Consider the following 18,011-nt stretch of genomic DNA (forward strand, 5'->3'; position numbering starts at 1 on the left):
AATAAGCTTGGATGTTAATATTGTTGAACATTTACACAACTCTGTCCTATTTATTCTCTATGTAATCAGATATCATGAAGTTTTTCAACTGACATTTTATTACTGATGAGAAACAAATCAGGAAGAAGATGAGTGATGGGAAGAAAAGATGAACATGATTAATAGGTGTTTGTTTCATAAAGACTCTAGGGAGACTTTTAAATCCTTCACTGCTACTATATTCTCACCGAGTGAACAGCCACTGCACGTGCCTTTTAAAGCTTTCAAAGGAGGGCTGAGTAGAGTTACTCAATTTGTTACTGATGCTGTTACTCCATTTGCATCCTGTTGTGAAATGAGGTACTCTTTATGTATTGGTGCCAAGATAAATGGCGACTATATCCATCAAACATTTTTAAAATAGACATCTAAGTTAGAAAAATAAAAGAATATTTCACTTTGGGTCTAATGTAGCAAATAATCGCTCCTGAAGACTAAAACATCTTTGTTGTTCCGCATCCCTTCCCTCCACCCTTCAAGAACTTGTATTTTTTAACTTTTCAAGTTCTCTTGATTAAAAATGCCTAACTACTTTGCTTCACGGGTTTTTTAAAGAATCATTCTTGTTCTCTAAACCAACTTCGTAGAAACAGAGAGGAAGTTAAACTTTATACAGTATTCGAATCTTTAAAGGTATGAGCATCCTAAACAGTAATTCACTTCTAATAAAGATCTTGCCATTCCTAACTGTACTTTACTAAGGTAGCTGTTTAATAAAAACATATTTATGCAGATTCTATACAGCAACTAAAACTGGACCCACAGATGTAGTGAGTAGAGTAGCACAAAATGTGTATGGCAGTTGGCATTTATTTGCAGCGGCATATAAAATTGTTAATAATCCTGTCAAATCTGTTCATAATCCGATTGCTGGAGTGCAGTGCATACAGGAACTCTATGTATGTGTGCATGTGTACACACCCCCCATGCACGAAGGACTCTACTGCCGTATTCCAGAAATGACAAAGAAAAAGTAAAAATAAGCAAGAATCACATAATTAGATGTCTTACAGTCTCATAAAAGGGCAGTGCTGCGAGGTTAAGCTGGTGAGCTAAAAAACAAACAAAACAAACAAAAACCCACAAAAACAAACAAAATCCAGTTGCCTGAGATCGGAGCTCCCCGCAGGATTCGCGCAGAGCGAGGAGCGGGGAGGGCGCAGTTTGCGGGAGGCGGGGGCCGGGATCCCGACACCGTCCGCCGTCTCCCCGGGATCTCTCAGGGAACCGAGCTGGTGACCGTCCGAGGTAAGCGCTAAGCCAAGGAGAAAGCGCCCGGCGCGTCCACAAAGCGCCCGAGGCCGCCCTTCTCGCCAAGGCTCGGCAGATCCCGCGGCCTGCGCTGGACAAGGAAAGGCTGGACCGAAACGGTGGGAGGCGGCAGGCGGCTGCTGGGGGCGCGGGACTTGCGCGCGGACGCGGAGGCGGGCGGGGACGCCCCGCAGCCCGCGCCGCCGCCAGCCGCCCCGAGCCGCGTGCGCGCGCGGCCGCATCAGCTGAGCGCGCGGCGCGTGTCACGTGGTGTGCGTGTCGAAGGTCACGGCGCGCTCACAATGGAGCTCTCCGAGTCTGTGCAGAAAGGCTTCCAGATGCTGGCGGATCCCGGCTCCTTCGACTCCAACGCCTTCACGCTTCTCCTCCGGGCGGCTTTCCAGAGCCTGCTGGACGCCCAGGCGGACGAGGCCGTGTTAGGTAAGCCGCTCGGCTCGGCTCGGAGCTGGATCCGCCGGGGTGGAGGGGCGCTCGAAGAAGAGGAGCCGGCGGAGCGAGAAGGGGAAAGCCCCGGGAAGAGGAAGTCTCCGGGCTTTGCCCTTCGCTCCGGACGGAGTGTTGGGGACGTGGCTCTGCTAGGACTCGGAGCAGACCCTGAGCATTGTTTTGGCCCCGCTTGGCACCTGCATAGAGCCAGCTCCACGTTCCTGGCCCGGTTTCCCTCCCAGTCTCTTTGTTCTTTTGTAAAGCCCGTGTTCAAATCTTGTTTGTGGCCTAAACATCTAAGGTGTTTAGCCTTGTCTGAGGCTGCGGCTGTTTTGACAGTTGGACTTCATCTGGGGAGCTCCCTGCAATTCAAGCTTCCAGGGCTAGGCTAGCAAAGGTTTAAAAGGGTCTGTTTCCGAAGTAATTACTAGGTCAGATAGTGTCGACATTTGCCAACTTAGAGCATACCTCAAGTTGCTGTGATCACTCCAGCGCTCTAGTTCAGCATGTTTTACTCAGGTTCTACACCTAGAACCTTAAACTATGATGCACAATACTTTGTTCCGCCCCAGTTACCAGGATGCGAGTGTCTTTTAAGCGATCTGGTCAGTGACTGCGGAGGTGCAGTGTCAGTCTGGATTGAAGACATATTTTAAGACAGATCGCTTTTAGATGATTTTCTTAAATATAAATATCCCAACAATTCAAATTTTTGTTTTTTTTCTGTAGTTTCATGAACTAAACACTTGTACAAAAAGTATGAAAGTGGAAGTTCTTTAAACGAAAATAGTAACCACCACCTGGGTTAATCTCAAAAAAAAAAAAAAAAAGGATAACTGTCAAACCCTGAAAGTACTACTATAATTTTGAAATTTGTATTTTATATTCTGAACTCATGCCTTACCTTCTACCCCCTTGATGTGTTGTTCATGGAGCCAGTTACCCTAAGCTCGTCATTTTTAGGACGGAAGTTTATTCTAAAATTGACACCATGTAAAATATTTATCTTGTTTTTCCTTTGAATTTACCCCAGTGTTAGAATGACCATTGCATTGTAATATTTTCTTTGGGGGCTATAATATTTTTAATAGTAAAAATATTAAGGCAAAGTAAGTTAATTGAAACCAGTAATAGTAGAGTTCTTGATGTGTTTTTATTGTTTTTCACTTGACCTTGTTGCTCATCTCATTTACTTATAATTATGACTGTCCTTATAGTTGAATTTTTTTTATCTTGTTAAAGGGTTTTTAAACCCAAATTAAAATATTCTTTTTAGGAACATGACTATAAAGAATTTATTATCATAGGCATCACTGGAAGTTAATTTATTTTAGATCATCCAGACTTGAAACATATCGACCCAGTGGTTTTAAAACATTGTCATGCAGCAGCTGCAACTTACATACTAGAGGCAGGAAAGCACCGAGCTGACAAGTCAACTCTAAGGTACAGGATTTATTTAAATATCCATTTATTTTCAAATGCTACCTTTATGATTTCAATTTCAGTTTTAAAAATGGAGACAGAACTTTGGCTTTTTTCTTTTCTTCTAGCACTTATCTAGAAGACTGTAAATTTGACAGAGAGCGAATAGAACTGTTTTGCACGGAATATCAGGTTACTTTAAAATTTTTAATTAACAGTGACTATTTTTCTTTTACTCTATTTGTAAAGATCTGTTTTTTTTCTCTCTTTCTTTTTCCTCTCCAGAATAATAAGAATTCCCTAGAAATCCTACTGGGAAGGTAGGTACTGTGTAAGGTGTCAAGCTGAGGCACTTTTCACTTGCAGGTATGAATGGAGAGTGTTGGTGTGAAACAAGATCTTCGGGATCTTGACCCAAAGAAAAAGAGCCAAAGGGCACGTCAAACAATTGAAGTTAAGCTAATGTTTTTAAAGATAAAGTTTATTGAGATGATTTTCAAATGCTTTTTTACCATTCAGAATTTAAAAGTAAAGTTTAACAATGGTTTAAATTGAGAATGGATTAAAATGGAGTTGGGGGTGGAAAGTAGACCCATTCTTAGTAAATAACTGAAAAGTTCTTCTGTAGAGACTATGTACAAAATTATCATTGCATCTTTCAGCATAGGTAGATCTCTCCCTCATATAACGGATGTTTCTTGGCGCTTGGAATATCAGATAAAGGTAAAGTTTAACCAACTTCTCTAGGGCGGATCAGGGAACTTCTTAAAACACAGAGTTAAAGGCTGTTACGTGTTTGTTGTGTTATTTTAGACCAATCAACTTCATAAGATGCACAGACCTGCATATTTGGTGACCTTAAGTATACAGGTATTTATAGATAAGTCTTACCCAATAATGAAATGTGTAATGAAATTTATAATTTCATTGATTTAAATAAACAGCGTTTTTTGTTGCGTGTTTTTTTTCCCTGCCCTAGAACACTGATTCCCCATCCTACCCAGAGATTAGTTTTAGTTGCAGCATGGAACAATTACAGGTACAGTATTAGGATCTATAAATATGCCTGTCTTTTTATAAATGTTTACTTGAGAGTTATACTCTTGGACAGTTCAAAATAAAATTAACCATCTGTCAGCAGATAATGAAGATTGGTTAAGGATTTAATGGGAAAGGGGCATCAAAAGTAGTATTTTAACATAGGCTTCACTGTTGAAATTAAGATGTTATTAATAGAGAATTGGTCTGTATTTGCTGTTTTTGCTGGTTAAAATAAACTTCTGTAGTGTTAGTGTAAATTTCTTCATGATGAGTTTGGTCCAATAAGATAAAGCAAAATTAAGACATGGCTTTGAAAATGTCTTTGCTTTCAGAAATTGAATTAAACTGTCAAAATTGGATTTTGAAACCGTGGTTTTAATGACTTTTTATAAAGGGGGAAGTATACATAACATTCTAAAACTGTTTTTATTGCCCATTTAAGACTGGGGAAATTCAAAACTACATTGATTAGTGGATATGGCAACGAATTTATTTCATAGCTCTTAAAAAATGAAGATCATTACTGGAAATTTAAGTGAAATTGAATTTTTCAAAGGCATCTTCTGCAGAGCCGTTTTAATGTAACTGTGAATCAAACTTTAAACTTTCAGAAAATGTATATACAGCATAACCTTTGTTAGATAACTTGAGAAAATTCAGATGTACCTGGGCGGTTAAGGATTCGGTTAGAAATCATGTTTCAGTGTGAGGGCAAATAACCGATTTGAACATGAGATATTTCTGAGGAAACGCTTCTTTTTGACCGATAGTAGTTTGTCAAAGGTTAAAATCTTGTTGAATTTTAAACTTGTTTGGAAGATGTGTCCTGACTTTTTTTCTTGCATCTTTCTTGAACTTGGATACTTCTTTCCATGTTTTATCCTAAAAACGTGGTATTGTATACACGTCTTTTAGGACTTGGTGGGGAAACTTAAAGATGCTTCGAAAAGCCTGGAAAGAGCAACTCAGTTGTAACTTGGGGAAGTTAACGATCCGCCCGAGTGCAGAGGAAAACCAGAAACGCCTTGCCTTGAGCTGAACCACCGTTTGTGCGAGCTGGATGTTCTTTTCAGTAGAAAAGAATTTTCCTTTTGAATTTATACCATTCATCAATTTTGACACTTTAAAAAACACGTGTGAAAAGGTTAAGAGGGAAAGATACTGCCCAAGTATTGAATCGTTTAGTACTAACTGTCCATTTATTCTATTTTGATCTTTTTCAAGTCTTCTGAAAGGAAGTAGACAGTATTACACCCTGAATAAATAAGGTGTTGTTTTCCACAAAGAGTGATGATATTTTGTTTGGATCTGAATTCGTGTGTTAATTATTACTTTGTGTGAAGCTAGATAGGAGTAGTGTGAACTTTTAACGATAGCCTTTTCTCAGGATTAAAGTTAAACAAGGAGGAAAGGATGCGATCCCCCCGGGTCTGTCGCAGAACCCTGCTTCGGGACTCTGGGGGCGGGCGCGGGCGGCTGCGCGGCCCGTTACCTGCGCCCGAGGGCTCGCCCACATCCCGACCCTCGGCCGCCGGGTCCTGGCCCGGCGCGGAGCCCCTGCCCGGAGCCAGCCGTCGCCCGCGCGCGCCCCGCCTCGGCCGCCGGCGGGCGGGGAAGAGGCCGGCGCGGCCGCGGGCGGGCGGGCAAGGGCAGGCGCTGTTGTTTCTGCGAGCCCAACTCGGGCGCAGGTTCCGCGCCGCGGCGCCTGAGCCTGGGCCGCAGCCCGCGGGGCCGGCCGGGGGACGGCGGCCGGGGGACGTATGCGCCCCGGGAGGAGGCGGGCGGCCGGGAGAAAGAAAGAACGGGGGGCGGGGTGGACTGCGCGGCGTGCGGGGCCGGAGTGGCGGCCGCGCGGAGTAAGGCGGCGCGTGTGGCGCTGTGGAGAAATGTCTCCACCGCCGCGGCGCGGGGCGAGGGAGGGGGCCGGGCGCGCGGCGCAGAGGGGAGGGGGCGGCCACGGGCCTGACTACACCGACACTAATTCCCAGGCCGCCCTTAAGGAATGAGGGGAGCACGTGACCCGCTGGGGGGGCGGCGGGGGGAGGGGGCGGGCGGACTCCGAGCCATTTTGGAGCCGGTGTCAGTTTCCACTCTGCCTTCAGCGGTGCATTTTTTTCCACCCTCCCCTCCCCCTCCTCCCCTCCCCCCGCTCGCACGCGCACACACGGCGCCCCCCGCCCGCCCGCCTCCCCCACAGCAACTATGAAATAATCGTAGTATGAGAGGCAGAGATCGGGGCGAGACAATGGGGATGTGGGCGCGGGAGCCCCGCTCCGGCTTAGCAGCACCTCCCAGCCCCGCAGAATAAAACCGATCGCGCCCCCTCCGCGCGCGCCCTCCCCCGAGTGCGGAGCGGGAGGAGGCGGCGGCGGCCGAGGAGGAGGAGGAGGAGGAGGAGGAGGAGGAGGAGGAGGCCCCGGAGGAGGAGGCGTTGGAGGTCGAGGCGGAGGCGGAGGAGGAGGAGGCCGAGGCGCCGGAGGAGGCCGAGGCGCCGGAGCAGGAGGAGGCCGGTCGGAGGCGGCATGAGGCGAGCGCGGCGGCCGCGGCTGCTCGGGGCCGCGCTGGTTGCCCATTGACAGCGGCGTCTGCAGCTCGCTTCAAGATGGCCGCTTGGCTCGCATTCATTTTCTGCTGAACGACTTTTAACTTTCATTGTCTTTTCCGCCCGCTTCGATCGCCTCGCGCCGGCTGCTCTTTCCGGGTACGTAGGAGGCGAGGCGCCCCCGGGACTGGGCTGGGGGCCGGCGGGGGCCGCGCGGGGCTCGGGGCGGCCGCGGGTGGAAGGGGAGCCCCCCCCGTGCCCCGGCCGCGCCGCCGGGAGGGCGCTGACAGCGTGGGCGCCCGGCCCCGCGCCCCGCGCCGCCCGCCTCGCGCCCGCCGGCCCCGCGCGCAGCCCGCCCCGCGCCCGCGAGCGCGCGCCCGCCGCCGCCCGCCGAGTCCCGCGGCGCCGGGACCGACCCGCAGCCCGCGCCACGCCGCCGCCGCCAGCAGGGCTCGGCGCCGCTCCAGCCGCCGCCGCCCGCTCAGCCCCGGCGCGCCGCGCGCGGCCCCACGTTTTAGTTCCCCGCTACCCCGGGCGCCCCTCCGCACCCTCGCGACGCACATGGCCCCCAAGAGGAGCACTCGTATTTCCAGCCTCGGCGGCTCTCCCGGCCGCAGCGCCCTTTGTTGAGAGGTAGATTTGGATGAAACGGGGACGGGATCCTGAAATCGGGAGCTGCTTGGGTCAAGTGGCTTCCCTCCTCTCCCGAAGAAAGGGCTCTGGAGGGGCTCCAGCCCCCAGAGAACGCCCCCATTTTATAGGGACGGGTTGCGTGGGAGGCGGCCAACCCGCCAAGGTGGGTGTTAGGCTGGAGAGAGCCCCGACAAAAATGTTATTAACTTAAGTTGGGGGGACACTTGTGTGAGATTGGATGGCTGGTAAGATGGCGGTTCCCAGTTGTTTCCAAGGTCTCCTGCATTTGTGTTTAAAATGCTAAAGTTTTCAAGGTGTTGTGTGTTGGGAGTCTTGGATAAGCGCTCTAAACATCACTTGGGAGGTGCTCCCTGGGAAGTGGGCATTTCAAATTTGGAGCTTTTTGTGGAGTGAAGATGGTGACTGGACGTTAGCCTTGCTGGAGGCTTCCTTTCTCACTACTTCTTTCTCTCCTTTTTCTTTTTTCCCCTTTTGGAGACTGCAACTTTTCTCTCGACTTCTACGTAGAAGGGATGCACTCAGCATCATGACTCCAGTCCACTACCTTTTATAGGTTTTGCTAAATGTCAGCATAGGTCATTTGGCAAAGGGATGCTTTAGAAAGGAGCACTAAAAAGTTGATTGCATATGTTTACGCAGTCATTTGGGCTTGACAGCAATATGGCATGATCTTTTTCCCAGAGATTTACAGTTAATAATTGGAAGTAAACAAGTAGAGAGACTTTGATCATTACCAATTGCAGTAAAAGGATTTAGTGGGCTTAGTGGTCACGGTTCAATATATGAAAGAGAAGTATGTATTAACCCCTTCCCTTAATGTGGGCAAAATTCCGAGCATATTTATCCAAATGCAAGTGTAGGTTGGTGGTGTGTACAACATTATGAGTAGTTCAACGTATATTTTATAGGAACCTTAACTCCCATGTTCTGGAAACACATTATAAGCTCCACGAAAGAGTTGATACTTAAGGATGCAAATTATTGACAGTATATAACAAGTTATGAGACTCTATATGTTAACATTTGAGTTTTAAGTAGACTGATCAGAAATCCTTGGGGTTGATTTTGTAAACAAAATTATAATTTTTTAGATTTGAGTTAATTCCATACATCATGAAATAACCTACTTGTGTGAGTCTTATGCCTAGTAAAAGTATCTTCAAAGCCATATACAAGTCACTGTGTATACATGTATACACTTAAAGCTTTTGTAAGAAAATTAAGCATTTAACTGTACATGATAAGTCCATTAATACTCTATCACTAATTTCTTGGATGTATGTTAAGTGTGCAGATAGGCAAATTTCTCTCCAGGAGTCAAATTAACCCCAACTTTACCCATGCTTATGTTGGGCTGTGAACCCCAACTGGGGCTATGGAGTTCATTTGCATTTCTTAGATTGCAATAGGCAAGTTGATGGTTAACACTAGAACTTGCTTCTGTTTTCCTTCATTTTGACATTCCTGGTGTTAGGCCTCCACCTAAAAACTGACAGCCCCAACTGAGTGTGTTACAATGGCAAGTTTTAACGGTTGAGTATTTTTACCATAATATGTTTGGTGCATTTTTGCTTGCTTAACTGGCACTTTCTAGGTTGGAACCTGGAAGGTTTTCACTTCTGTGGTGGAAGAGATTGTTTCTCAAATATTATCAAGGCACGTCAAACACTTTGGAAGTCTTCCTTAGGTTGCCACTACTTTCAAATAGTATAAAAACATAAAGAACTGATTTTTATATAAGTAACAGTGATATTTATTAGCATTATAAATGGTCACAGGATTGTGACCAAATTTTTCTGAACTGAGGTAGAGGAATTCTGTGAATTAAGATTTAAGATGAATTTGAAAGACTTTTGGTCAAGTACATGTGACTTAAATGCTGAAAGCAAACCGGTAGATAACCCTCCAGTGAGGTTTGATTGTTCTCCTTGTTAATACTTGTGTTTGTGTGGCGTTGGTTTTCTGCAAGGTAGAGGAGAAATAAAGGCAGCTATTTTTATTGGAGCCCCTTCATGAACTTTGTGATCAGTGGTTTTTTAGTGCAGTATGCTTTCACAGGCAAACAGAAGTATTACCTCACTATCTTTCTAGGAAAGATCCTGTGGTTTCAGAAGGAGAATTTTCTTTAAGCACCAAGAAGGCTGTTCTTTAATTTACCAAGTACAATTTGATTTAAATATTGCTACTCTTTAGGGACATTGCTCTACCTGCAACTCCTCTATGCCCCGCTTAGATTTATGTTAACATGTTGACAGTATTCTCCAAAACAAGTAATCCAAAGATAACTGAGTCGTCACACCAGAAGTTTTCTGGTAGAGGTCGCCAGTTGCCACTGTGGTCACTTTCATAAGAGAGGCTTTGTTTTGTTTTTTACCATTTTCTTGAGGTTAGCTCTTAATTTCAGCCATTGAGCTGTGTTGATTGGTGTTTCCCTTCACTGCATTAATACACCTTAGGAATTAAAACCGCAGGTACATCTTACTGCAAGTTTCAAAAGGTCCTGGATTTCCATTCAAGGAAGATTTAAAAGTGTACTTCAGTGAGGTCTGAAAGCTTAGTCTTGTATCAGGTTCTGAAATGAATGAAGGAGGGGGGTTGAAGTTTATTTTTTAAGAATACTACACGAAGTAATTGACTTCCCTGACTGTCGGCTGGTGTATTGTTGCTGACAGTTCCCCATTGTGACTTTCCTGTAATAGAGATACCTGTTGGGAATATCATTTCATCGTATGGGGGGGTTTACATTTGTTTTTCTCTTCTGTCGCTGCTATGGGTTGACAAGCTGTTGATTTAGCGTTGGGAATGGGCTGGTCACATGGTTCTGTACATGTTGTCACTATCGTACTGATTAAAGTACTTTTTCTTGCCCCCAGCATAGTTTGTTCAAATAAAACACTGGGCTTTGCCCCCTTTTCTTCTTGTAAAACAGATTTCAGTTTTCAGCCTTTCCAAAACTTTGTATCGCTCATTTGATATACAGGAGAGCGTCACATTAGAGAAAGAAGTTTTAAAGAGGTTCGGTTCAATAAACATCTCTGCAATTTGAGCCCTGACGGTTTCGGGCTAAGTGCACAGTTGGCAATTCTCAAAAAATCCCTTCGTGAAATTTCTGACCTAGTGATTGCAGACAGGACAGACCGAGGGAGTCGAGATCTGAAACCAGCTCTGCGCACCAAGTCGACGTGGAAAGAGGCTCCCGGAGTGTCCGAAATGGCCGGGAGTGCGGTTTGCATTTTCCTTTCGCGGGCGCTGCCGCAGGCTCCCGGGTCCCCGCCGCCCAGGACTTGGTCCCCAGTCCCCGCTCCCCAGCTCCCCAGCGCCTTGGCCTCGTGGGGCCGCCCCGCCCCCCCGGCGTCGCCGCACCCACCCCGCCCCCGCGCCGGCCCCGCCCCCGCGGCGCGCCGCCCCTCCCCCGCCCGCCGCCCCGCACGCCCGCCGAGGCTCGGGGCTCGGGCCGGGCTCCGCGCGGAGTTGCAGCGGTGGCCGGATGCCAAGTGTAAGTGTAAGTTGCTATGGAAACCCCGACCGAGGCGAGTTCCGAATCCGGAGCGAGATGGAGCCCCGGGCGCCGCCGGATCCGCCCCTCGCATCCCGGCCCCCGGGCGTCCGCCGCGCTCAGGCCCCGGCCCAGGCCGACTGGAGGTGCTCCTCCTGCGGCCCCGGCACCCGGCTCCGGAAATGCCAGGGATGCAGGGAGGGCAGAATTGTTTTCCCTGCGTGTCGCGTAAAAACGTGCCAGGTTCTGCTTGCTGGAACCGTCTAAAACAACCGGAACCCCGGGATTTTCGCTTGCAGATTCTTGAGGAAGTTTTATAATAAATTTGGAGAGCTGGAACAAGCCCTAGTGGTTGGTAAATATCCGCGGGGATTGTGTGGCGTCTGCAGCAGCCTTGGGGCTGCTGGGCTGGAGGACAAATGGAAGAAAGAGACCCTAATACGCTCAGCTCCCAGCCCCCACCCCAGACCTTTTCTTCTTCTACAGGAATGATCTGAAAGACCAGAAGTAACGTTAGTTGGATCCTTTTTCATCAGTTTGGTAGAAGTGATTCCGATCTGATGAGTAAATTCCTTCTGTAGAAACGTTGGGACAGCCCAGCTGTACAGTGTTAAATGGGTTTTCTGAATTCAGTGTTTCAGAGTGTGTGATTACTAGATGATCTCCATTCTTGTTCTGTGAATTATGGCTATTATTTCTGTGTCTTGCAGGATTTTTTATCAAGCAGAAATGCATCGAACAACGAGAATCAAGATCACTGAGCTAAATCCCCACCTGATGTGTGTGCTTTGTGGAGGGTACTTCATTGATGCCACAACCATAATAGAATGTCTACATTCCTGTAAGTACCAAGCTTTAGTTCTCTTTTGTATCATGTGTATTTTACAGTTCGACCTGAAATTTGAAAACTATTAATGATTCCTGCAATCTGTGGGAATGTTGGTTCAAAGTGAAGTCATATTCTTCTCTTGCATATAATGACTTTTTGTTAATATGTATTGTATTACAAGCATGCAGTGTATGTGTTCTCAGGGTATGAATTAGTTTATTTAGTTGGAAATGCTTTTCGGCATTTACCTCCTTGTTTCTACTAGTTCTCGGTTTCTGACACCAATGCTTTATCCACTCATTTCTAAACATAAAAAAACTTTACATGTTCTACTTCTAGTCTGTAAAACGTGTATTGTTCGTTACCTGGAGACCAGCAAGTATTGTCCTATTTGTGATGTCCAAGTTCACAAAACCAGACCACTACTGAATATAAGGTAGGAAACTGTTTAAATTCCTTGTTTGTAATTGTTATTGAAGTTGTATAATTTACTGAAGGCTACCCTCTTTATTTCTTCACAGAAAATTTACTCTTGAATACATACCTAATATGTGTGTGCTTTGTGGAGGGTAGCCGTTTAATTTCTTGCCATGTTAATGGTGACCAAGTTTAGACAAAGTTTAGTAGTAGACAAGTGATTTTAAGATTTTTTTTTCTAACTGTCCTTTACAAATTGAATTAGTTAATCTTTTTTGCATTGCTTTATGGACTTCATGACAGGCAAGAATAAATATTTAAAAGGGCTTCCATTCTTTCCTCTTCATTCTCTATTCATATTAGCTTAATTTAGTAACTTGAAAGGCACACTTCTCTTGACTTAGCAAATGTGAGGAATTTATTAGTGAATATAAAATATTTTTCTACTGATTTAAAAAGTGCTATATACAGAGAACTTTTATTCTCAGTTAATTTTTATCTTATCAATATAGTTATAGACAGCATCACAATAAAGTAAAATACTATAGCATGAAAAAAGACTGCAGAAACATACGAACATTTTTAGTTCTTGCCATCTTAATTCATAGTTTTCTATTTTAATTCTTTTTCAGGTCAGATAAAACTCTTCAAGATATTGTATACAAATTAGTTCCAGGGCTTTTCAAAAGTGAGTAACTTGCTTAGAAAGTGAATTTAAAGAGATTATTCATTAGTTCTTTGTGTTATGCCAAATGTTTACATCTTTTTTTCCCCATTCAGATGAAATGAAGAGAAGAAGGGATTTTTATGCAGCTCATCCTTCTGCTGATGGTAAACCTTTTAGGGGAGGGAAGACATTTTATTTGGGGGGAGAGCTTATCTAGGAATTAAAATTATTGAAATTGACTTAACCACTTCCATCCTCTTATATATAAAATATATTAGGTATCTAATTTTTAAAAATTACATTTCACTATATCATTATAGCTGCCAATGGCTCTAATGAAGATAGAGGAGAGGTTGCAGATGAAGATAAGAGAATTATAACTGATGATGAGATAATAAGCTTATCCATTGAATTCTTTGACCAGAACAGGTAAAATCTTTAGGCAATCTATTTTATGGTAATGTTTTATTAGATTATTTCACTAATAAATGTTCTGTTTCTTAGATTGGATCGGAAAGTAAACAAAGACAAAGAGAAATCTAAGGAGGAGGTATGTTTCATGTTACAAAAACATAGAAGAAACATTGTTTGGATTTCAGATTTTATCAGGGATTGTGTTGCCCTTTAGAATATTCGGCTGTTAAATAGAAGAAAATGGTCATGTTTAATGTTTAAGAAACGTCTACATGTGATATTTAATAATTAGAATTTATTTTATGTATGATTGTTAGTCTCACAAAATATTTTAAATAGTTCACAGTTAATACTTTGGTATGCTTGAAGTTTGCTTATTATATTAGGAATCTGTTCATTTAGTATTTATAATGATAGTAAACTCAAAGTAATTAGTTGAGAGGTTGGTCACCTCCAATTTTGTTTGATACTAGTATCTTTTATCATATTAAAGCAATCAAATTGAAACTTCGTATCTGAAAGTAACTGAAAAAAGTTACTTTTCTAAATGTACTTTTAGGTGAATGATAAAAGATATTTACGATGCCCAGCAGCAATGACTGTGATGCACTTAAGAAAGTTTCTCAGAAGTAAAATGGACATACCTAATACTTTCCAGGTATCTACTTTTATATTCTTCTTGCATTTTATATAGATTTTACAGTTTTAATTACATTTTTCACTTTGAATTTTGAACCCAAAAAAGCAATAGGAAAAAAATGTTAAGTTAGTGCTAAAGTTGAAATTTATCTTAAAACATTTGGTATGCGTTCTCTTTTATGCTATGAAAACAAATCCCTTAACACTCTCTAGAAATATTTTTTTCCTCATTTGAAGTTTCAGAAGTCTTTCTTTGTTAAAATGTTTAGAGAATGTGCTTTTTAAAGCACTTTTGGATTATATTTAAATGATAAAAAATGTAGATTTACCTTTGTTCTTTTGTTACCTAATAAAAATATTTTTCACTAGATTGATGTCATGTATGAGGAGGAACCTTTAAAGGATTATTATACACTAATGGATATTGCCTACATTTATACCTGGAGAAGGGTAAGTAGCATGTCTGTTGTTAGATTATGATGGTAAACTATATTTAAATAATTAAGAGTAATTTTTTTCCTTTTAACTTTGTAGAATGGTCCACTTCCTTTGAAATACAGAGTTCGACCTACTTGTAAAAGAATGAAGATCAGTCATCAGAGAGATGGACTGACAAATGCTGGAGAACTGGAAAGTGACTCTGGGAGTGACAAGGCCAACAGCCCAGCAGGAGGTATTCCCTCCACCTCTTCTTGTTTGCCTAGCCCCAGTACTCCAGTGCAGTCTCCTCATCCACAGTTTCCTCACATTTCCAGTACTATGAATGGAACCAGCAACAGCCCCAGCGGTAACCACCAATCTTCTTTTGCCAATAGACCTCGAAAATCATCAGTAAATGGGTCATCAGCAACTTCTTCTGGTTGATACCTGAGACTGTTAAGGAAAAAAATTTTAAACCCCTGATTTATATAGATATCTTCATGCCATTACAGCTTTATAGATGCTAATACATGTGACTATCGTCCAATTTGCTTTCTTTTGTAGTGACATTAAATTTGGCTATAAAAGATGGACTACATGTGATACTCCTATGGACGTTAATTGAAAAGAAAGATTGTTGTTACAAAGAATTGGTTTCTTGGAAAGCAGGCAAGACTTTTTCTCTGTGTTAGGAAAGATGGGAAATGGTTTCTGTAACCATTGTTTGGATTTGGAAATACTCTGCAGTGGACATAAGCATTGGGCCATAGTTTGTTAATCTCAACTAACGCCTACATTACATTCTCCTTGATTGTTCTTGTTATTATGCTGTTTTGTGAACCTGTAGAAAACAAGTGCTTTTTATCTTGAAATTCAACCAACGGAAAGAATATGCATAGAATAATGCATTCTATGTAGCCATGTCACTGTGAATAACGATTTCTTGCATATTTAGCCATTTTGATTCCTGTTTGATTTATACTTCTCTGTTGCTACGCAAAACCGATCAAAGAAAAGTGAACTTCAGTTTTACAATCTGTATGCCTAAAAGCGGGTACTACCGTTTATTTTACTGACTTGTTTAAATGATTCGCTTTTGTAAGAATCAGATGGCATTATGCTTGTTGTACAATGCCATATTGGTATATGACATAACAGGAAACAGTATTGTATGATATATTTATAAATGCTATAAAGAAATATTGTGTTTCATGCATTCAGAAATGATTGTTAAAATTCTCCCAACTGGTTCGACCTTTGCAGATACCCATAACCTATGTTTAGCGTTGCTTACCAGCAAATAATATTTTTAATGTGGATATCTAATTCTGAAGTCTGTTCCATTAGAAGCAATTGGCACATCTTTCTATACTTTCTATACTTTTCTTTATATACTTTTCTCCAATAATACATGTTTACTTTAAAAATTGCTGCAGTAAAGAAAAACCTTTAACTTTAGCGTGTTAATTTTCCATTGGCTATGATGGAATTAATATTGTATTTTAAAAATGCATATTGATCACTGTAATTCTAAAACAATTTTTTAAATAAACCAGCAAGTTGCTGAAAGAAGGCTTTTTATCTTAAAGTTATTTTAATATGTGGTATAGCAGGAATTTCAAATTTAAGAGTTGCTTTTACAGTTAACAATGGAATATGCCTTCTCTGCTATGTCTGGAAGTAGAAGCTATTTATTATAAGCTTCTACAGGTATTTTTAAATAGAGCAAGCATGTTGAATTTAAAATATGAATAACCCCACCCAACAATTTTCAATTTGTTTTTTGCTTTGGTCGAACTTGGTGTGTGTTCATCACCCATCAGTTATTTGTGAGGGTGTTTATTCTATATGAATATTGTTTCATGTTTGTATGGGAAAATTGTAGCTAAACATTTCACTGTCCCCAGTCTGCAAAAGAAGCACAATTCTATTGCTTTGTCTTGCTTATAGTCATTAAATCATTACTTTTACATATATTGCTGTTACTTCTGCTTTCTTTAAAGATATAGTAAAGGATGTTTTATGAAGTCACAAAATACATATATTTTTATTTTGACCTAAATTTGTACAGTCCCATTGTAAGTGTTGTTTCTAATTATAGATGTAAAATGAAATTTCATTTGTAATTGGAAAAAATCCAATAAAAAGGATATTCATTTAGAAAATAGCTAAGATCTTTAATAAAAATTTGATATGAAAAGCACAATGTGCAGAAGTTTTGGAAACCCTATAGAGGATTACAACAGGTAAACATTAAAGAGAATACATTGCTGTCTTATAGTGATGTTGCTAAGAAGTACGTGCTTTGTTGTAAAACTGCTTGAAAGCCCATTGAAAGATGTATCTGTTTATTTACAATCTTTGAAGTAAAAGTTACCAATGTTTGCCAATTTTGGTGAATTTAACTCATTTTCTAGGCTCTAAGTTTTTCATGATGTTTAAGACAAAAGTTAATGGAAGTGTCGTGATATTTTTACTTTGGATGATCATTTATATAAAGAATGAAAGTATTTTTAAAAGGCTAAAAACTTTAAATGCTAGTGGACTGTCATTTGATTTACATAAAACCAAGTTATAAGATCAACATGGAATTCAAACTTTACATCTCAATCGCTTTATGATGGATTTTTGAAATTGCTTATTAATCAGATACTGCAGTTATGGCTTACTTAGCACTATTTAGCCATATGTGAAAATGTTACTTAGTTGAAAAGATTTTTTTCTCCTCAATTAGAAAATGGCATAAGCTTAAAAGTACATTTCAGCCAAAATTTTTTCTATGAATGAAAGATGTTTTGTATTCTTAAATAAGCAGCTATTACAGTTTGACAATTAAGATTAAAAACGTTTGCTAAATTAATATGTTAGAAAATTTCAACCTTATGAAAACCCATATCAAAAGCTGCTAACTTTGTAACTTTTAGTAGCCAAAGCAGGGTACAGGAAAAGTCAGCTTTAAGTTTGACTTTTGCTTCTGAAAATATTCTAGAACACAAAGTTAGTGCTAACAAAATGTTTCAGAGAAAATGCCTAAATTGATTTTACAGATTTTTAGCTTAAATGCAAAGAGAAAAATGAGGCTGGTTGCTGTTGTGTAAATAGTGATCTATCTTGGTTTACACATGCATACCACTTTACAAGTACTTTTTGCTTTTAAAATTGCCGGCCGTTAATTGCACTGCGTTGAAAAAACAACTGCCCTTCAGTTGTCTTAACCTGCCAACCATATTGCTATTTCCATATCCATTTCTGATACTATTTGGACCTCTGGAGGGAAAATGCAACTGGCAGAATAAGCTGCTAGGGACTTTCCTTCATCCTTTCCTCTTTTCTGAATATTTTGAAGGTGCAGTTAATTTGTGAAATCTTGTTACACTCATTGTATGGGCCTATTAAGGTTTTGTTACGAAAACAATAGGAACTTAAATACCCATGTGAAATGCGCCTTACATTGACCAACACGAAAGGAGGACGTTTGGTATTTTAAAATACTTTATTTTGTGGTATCTTTTGAGGGGATAGGATTTACTTTTAGAAACAATCTGCACATGGAATCCAGTCTCTTAAAATCCTGGGGTGAAGCAATTGTTAATTTTTCCATTTCTCTTTGTATTTTAAAGGTTTGATAAATGAGATCTTTTTCTTCCTAATGCATGAAGAATGATAGTTGGAAATTCTGATTTAATTTAACTTAGTTGGAATGGAGGCTCCATAAGATTTTAAAAATACT

General features: G+C 41.7%; 2 protein-coding genes across 5 annotated transcripts; both read left to right on the forward strand.

Annotated features, from left to right (window-relative positions):
* The first annotated feature begins 1,579 nt into the window (after positions 1 to 1,579).
* On the forward strand, positions 1,580 to 5,298 carry COMMD3 (COMM domain containing 3). The gene is made up of 8 exons (NM_001195447.1): positions 1,580 to 1,731; positions 3,072 to 3,183; positions 3,291 to 3,354; positions 3,448 to 3,482; positions 3,825 to 3,885; positions 3,976 to 4,032; positions 4,142 to 4,201; positions 5,119 to 5,298. The coding sequence occupies exons 1-8, from the start codon at positions 1,593 to 1,595 to the stop codon at positions 5,176 to 5,178; spliced, it is 588 nt and encodes a 195-aa protein (NP_001182376.1). The 5' UTR covers positions 1,580 to 1,592; the 3' UTR covers positions 5,179 to 5,298.
* A 987-nt stretch (positions 5,299 to 6,285) lies between these two features.
* BMI1 (BMI1 proto-oncogene, polycomb ring finger) lies at positions 6,286 to 16,671 on the forward strand. Of its 4 annotated transcripts, none has more exons than XM_015146598.3 (10): positions 6,286 to 6,904; positions 11,606 to 11,736; positions 12,064 to 12,160; positions 12,774 to 12,829; positions 12,922 to 12,972; positions 13,129 to 13,237; positions 13,313 to 13,358; positions 13,782 to 13,880; positions 14,231 to 14,311; positions 14,396 to 16,671. In XM_015146598.3, exons 2-10 carry the CDS (start codon positions 11,625 to 11,627, stop codon positions 14,723 to 14,725), a joined length of 981 nt encoding a protein of 326 aa, XP_015002084.1. In that variant the 5' UTR covers positions 6,286 to 6,904; positions 11,606 to 11,624; the 3' UTR covers positions 14,726 to 16,671. The 4 variants fall into 4 exon arrangements, with proteins under 4 accessions (XP_015002084.1, XP_015002086.1, XP_015002087.1 ...); XM_015146600.3 differs by lacking the exon at positions 6,286 to 6,904 and adding an exon at positions 7,212 to 7,378; XM_015146601.3 differs by lacking the exon at positions 6,286 to 6,904 and adding an exon at positions 7,434 to 10,895.
* The last annotated feature ends 1,340 nt before the right edge of the window (positions 16,672 to 18,011 follow it).

Source organism: Macaca mulatta, chromosome 9 (assembly GCF_049350105.2).
Source record: "Macaca mulatta isolate MMU2019108-1 chromosome 9, T2T-MMU8v2.0, whole genome shotgun sequence".
Taxonomy (NCBI): domain Eukaryota; kingdom Metazoa; phylum Chordata; class Mammalia; order Primates; family Cercopithecidae; genus Macaca; species Macaca mulatta.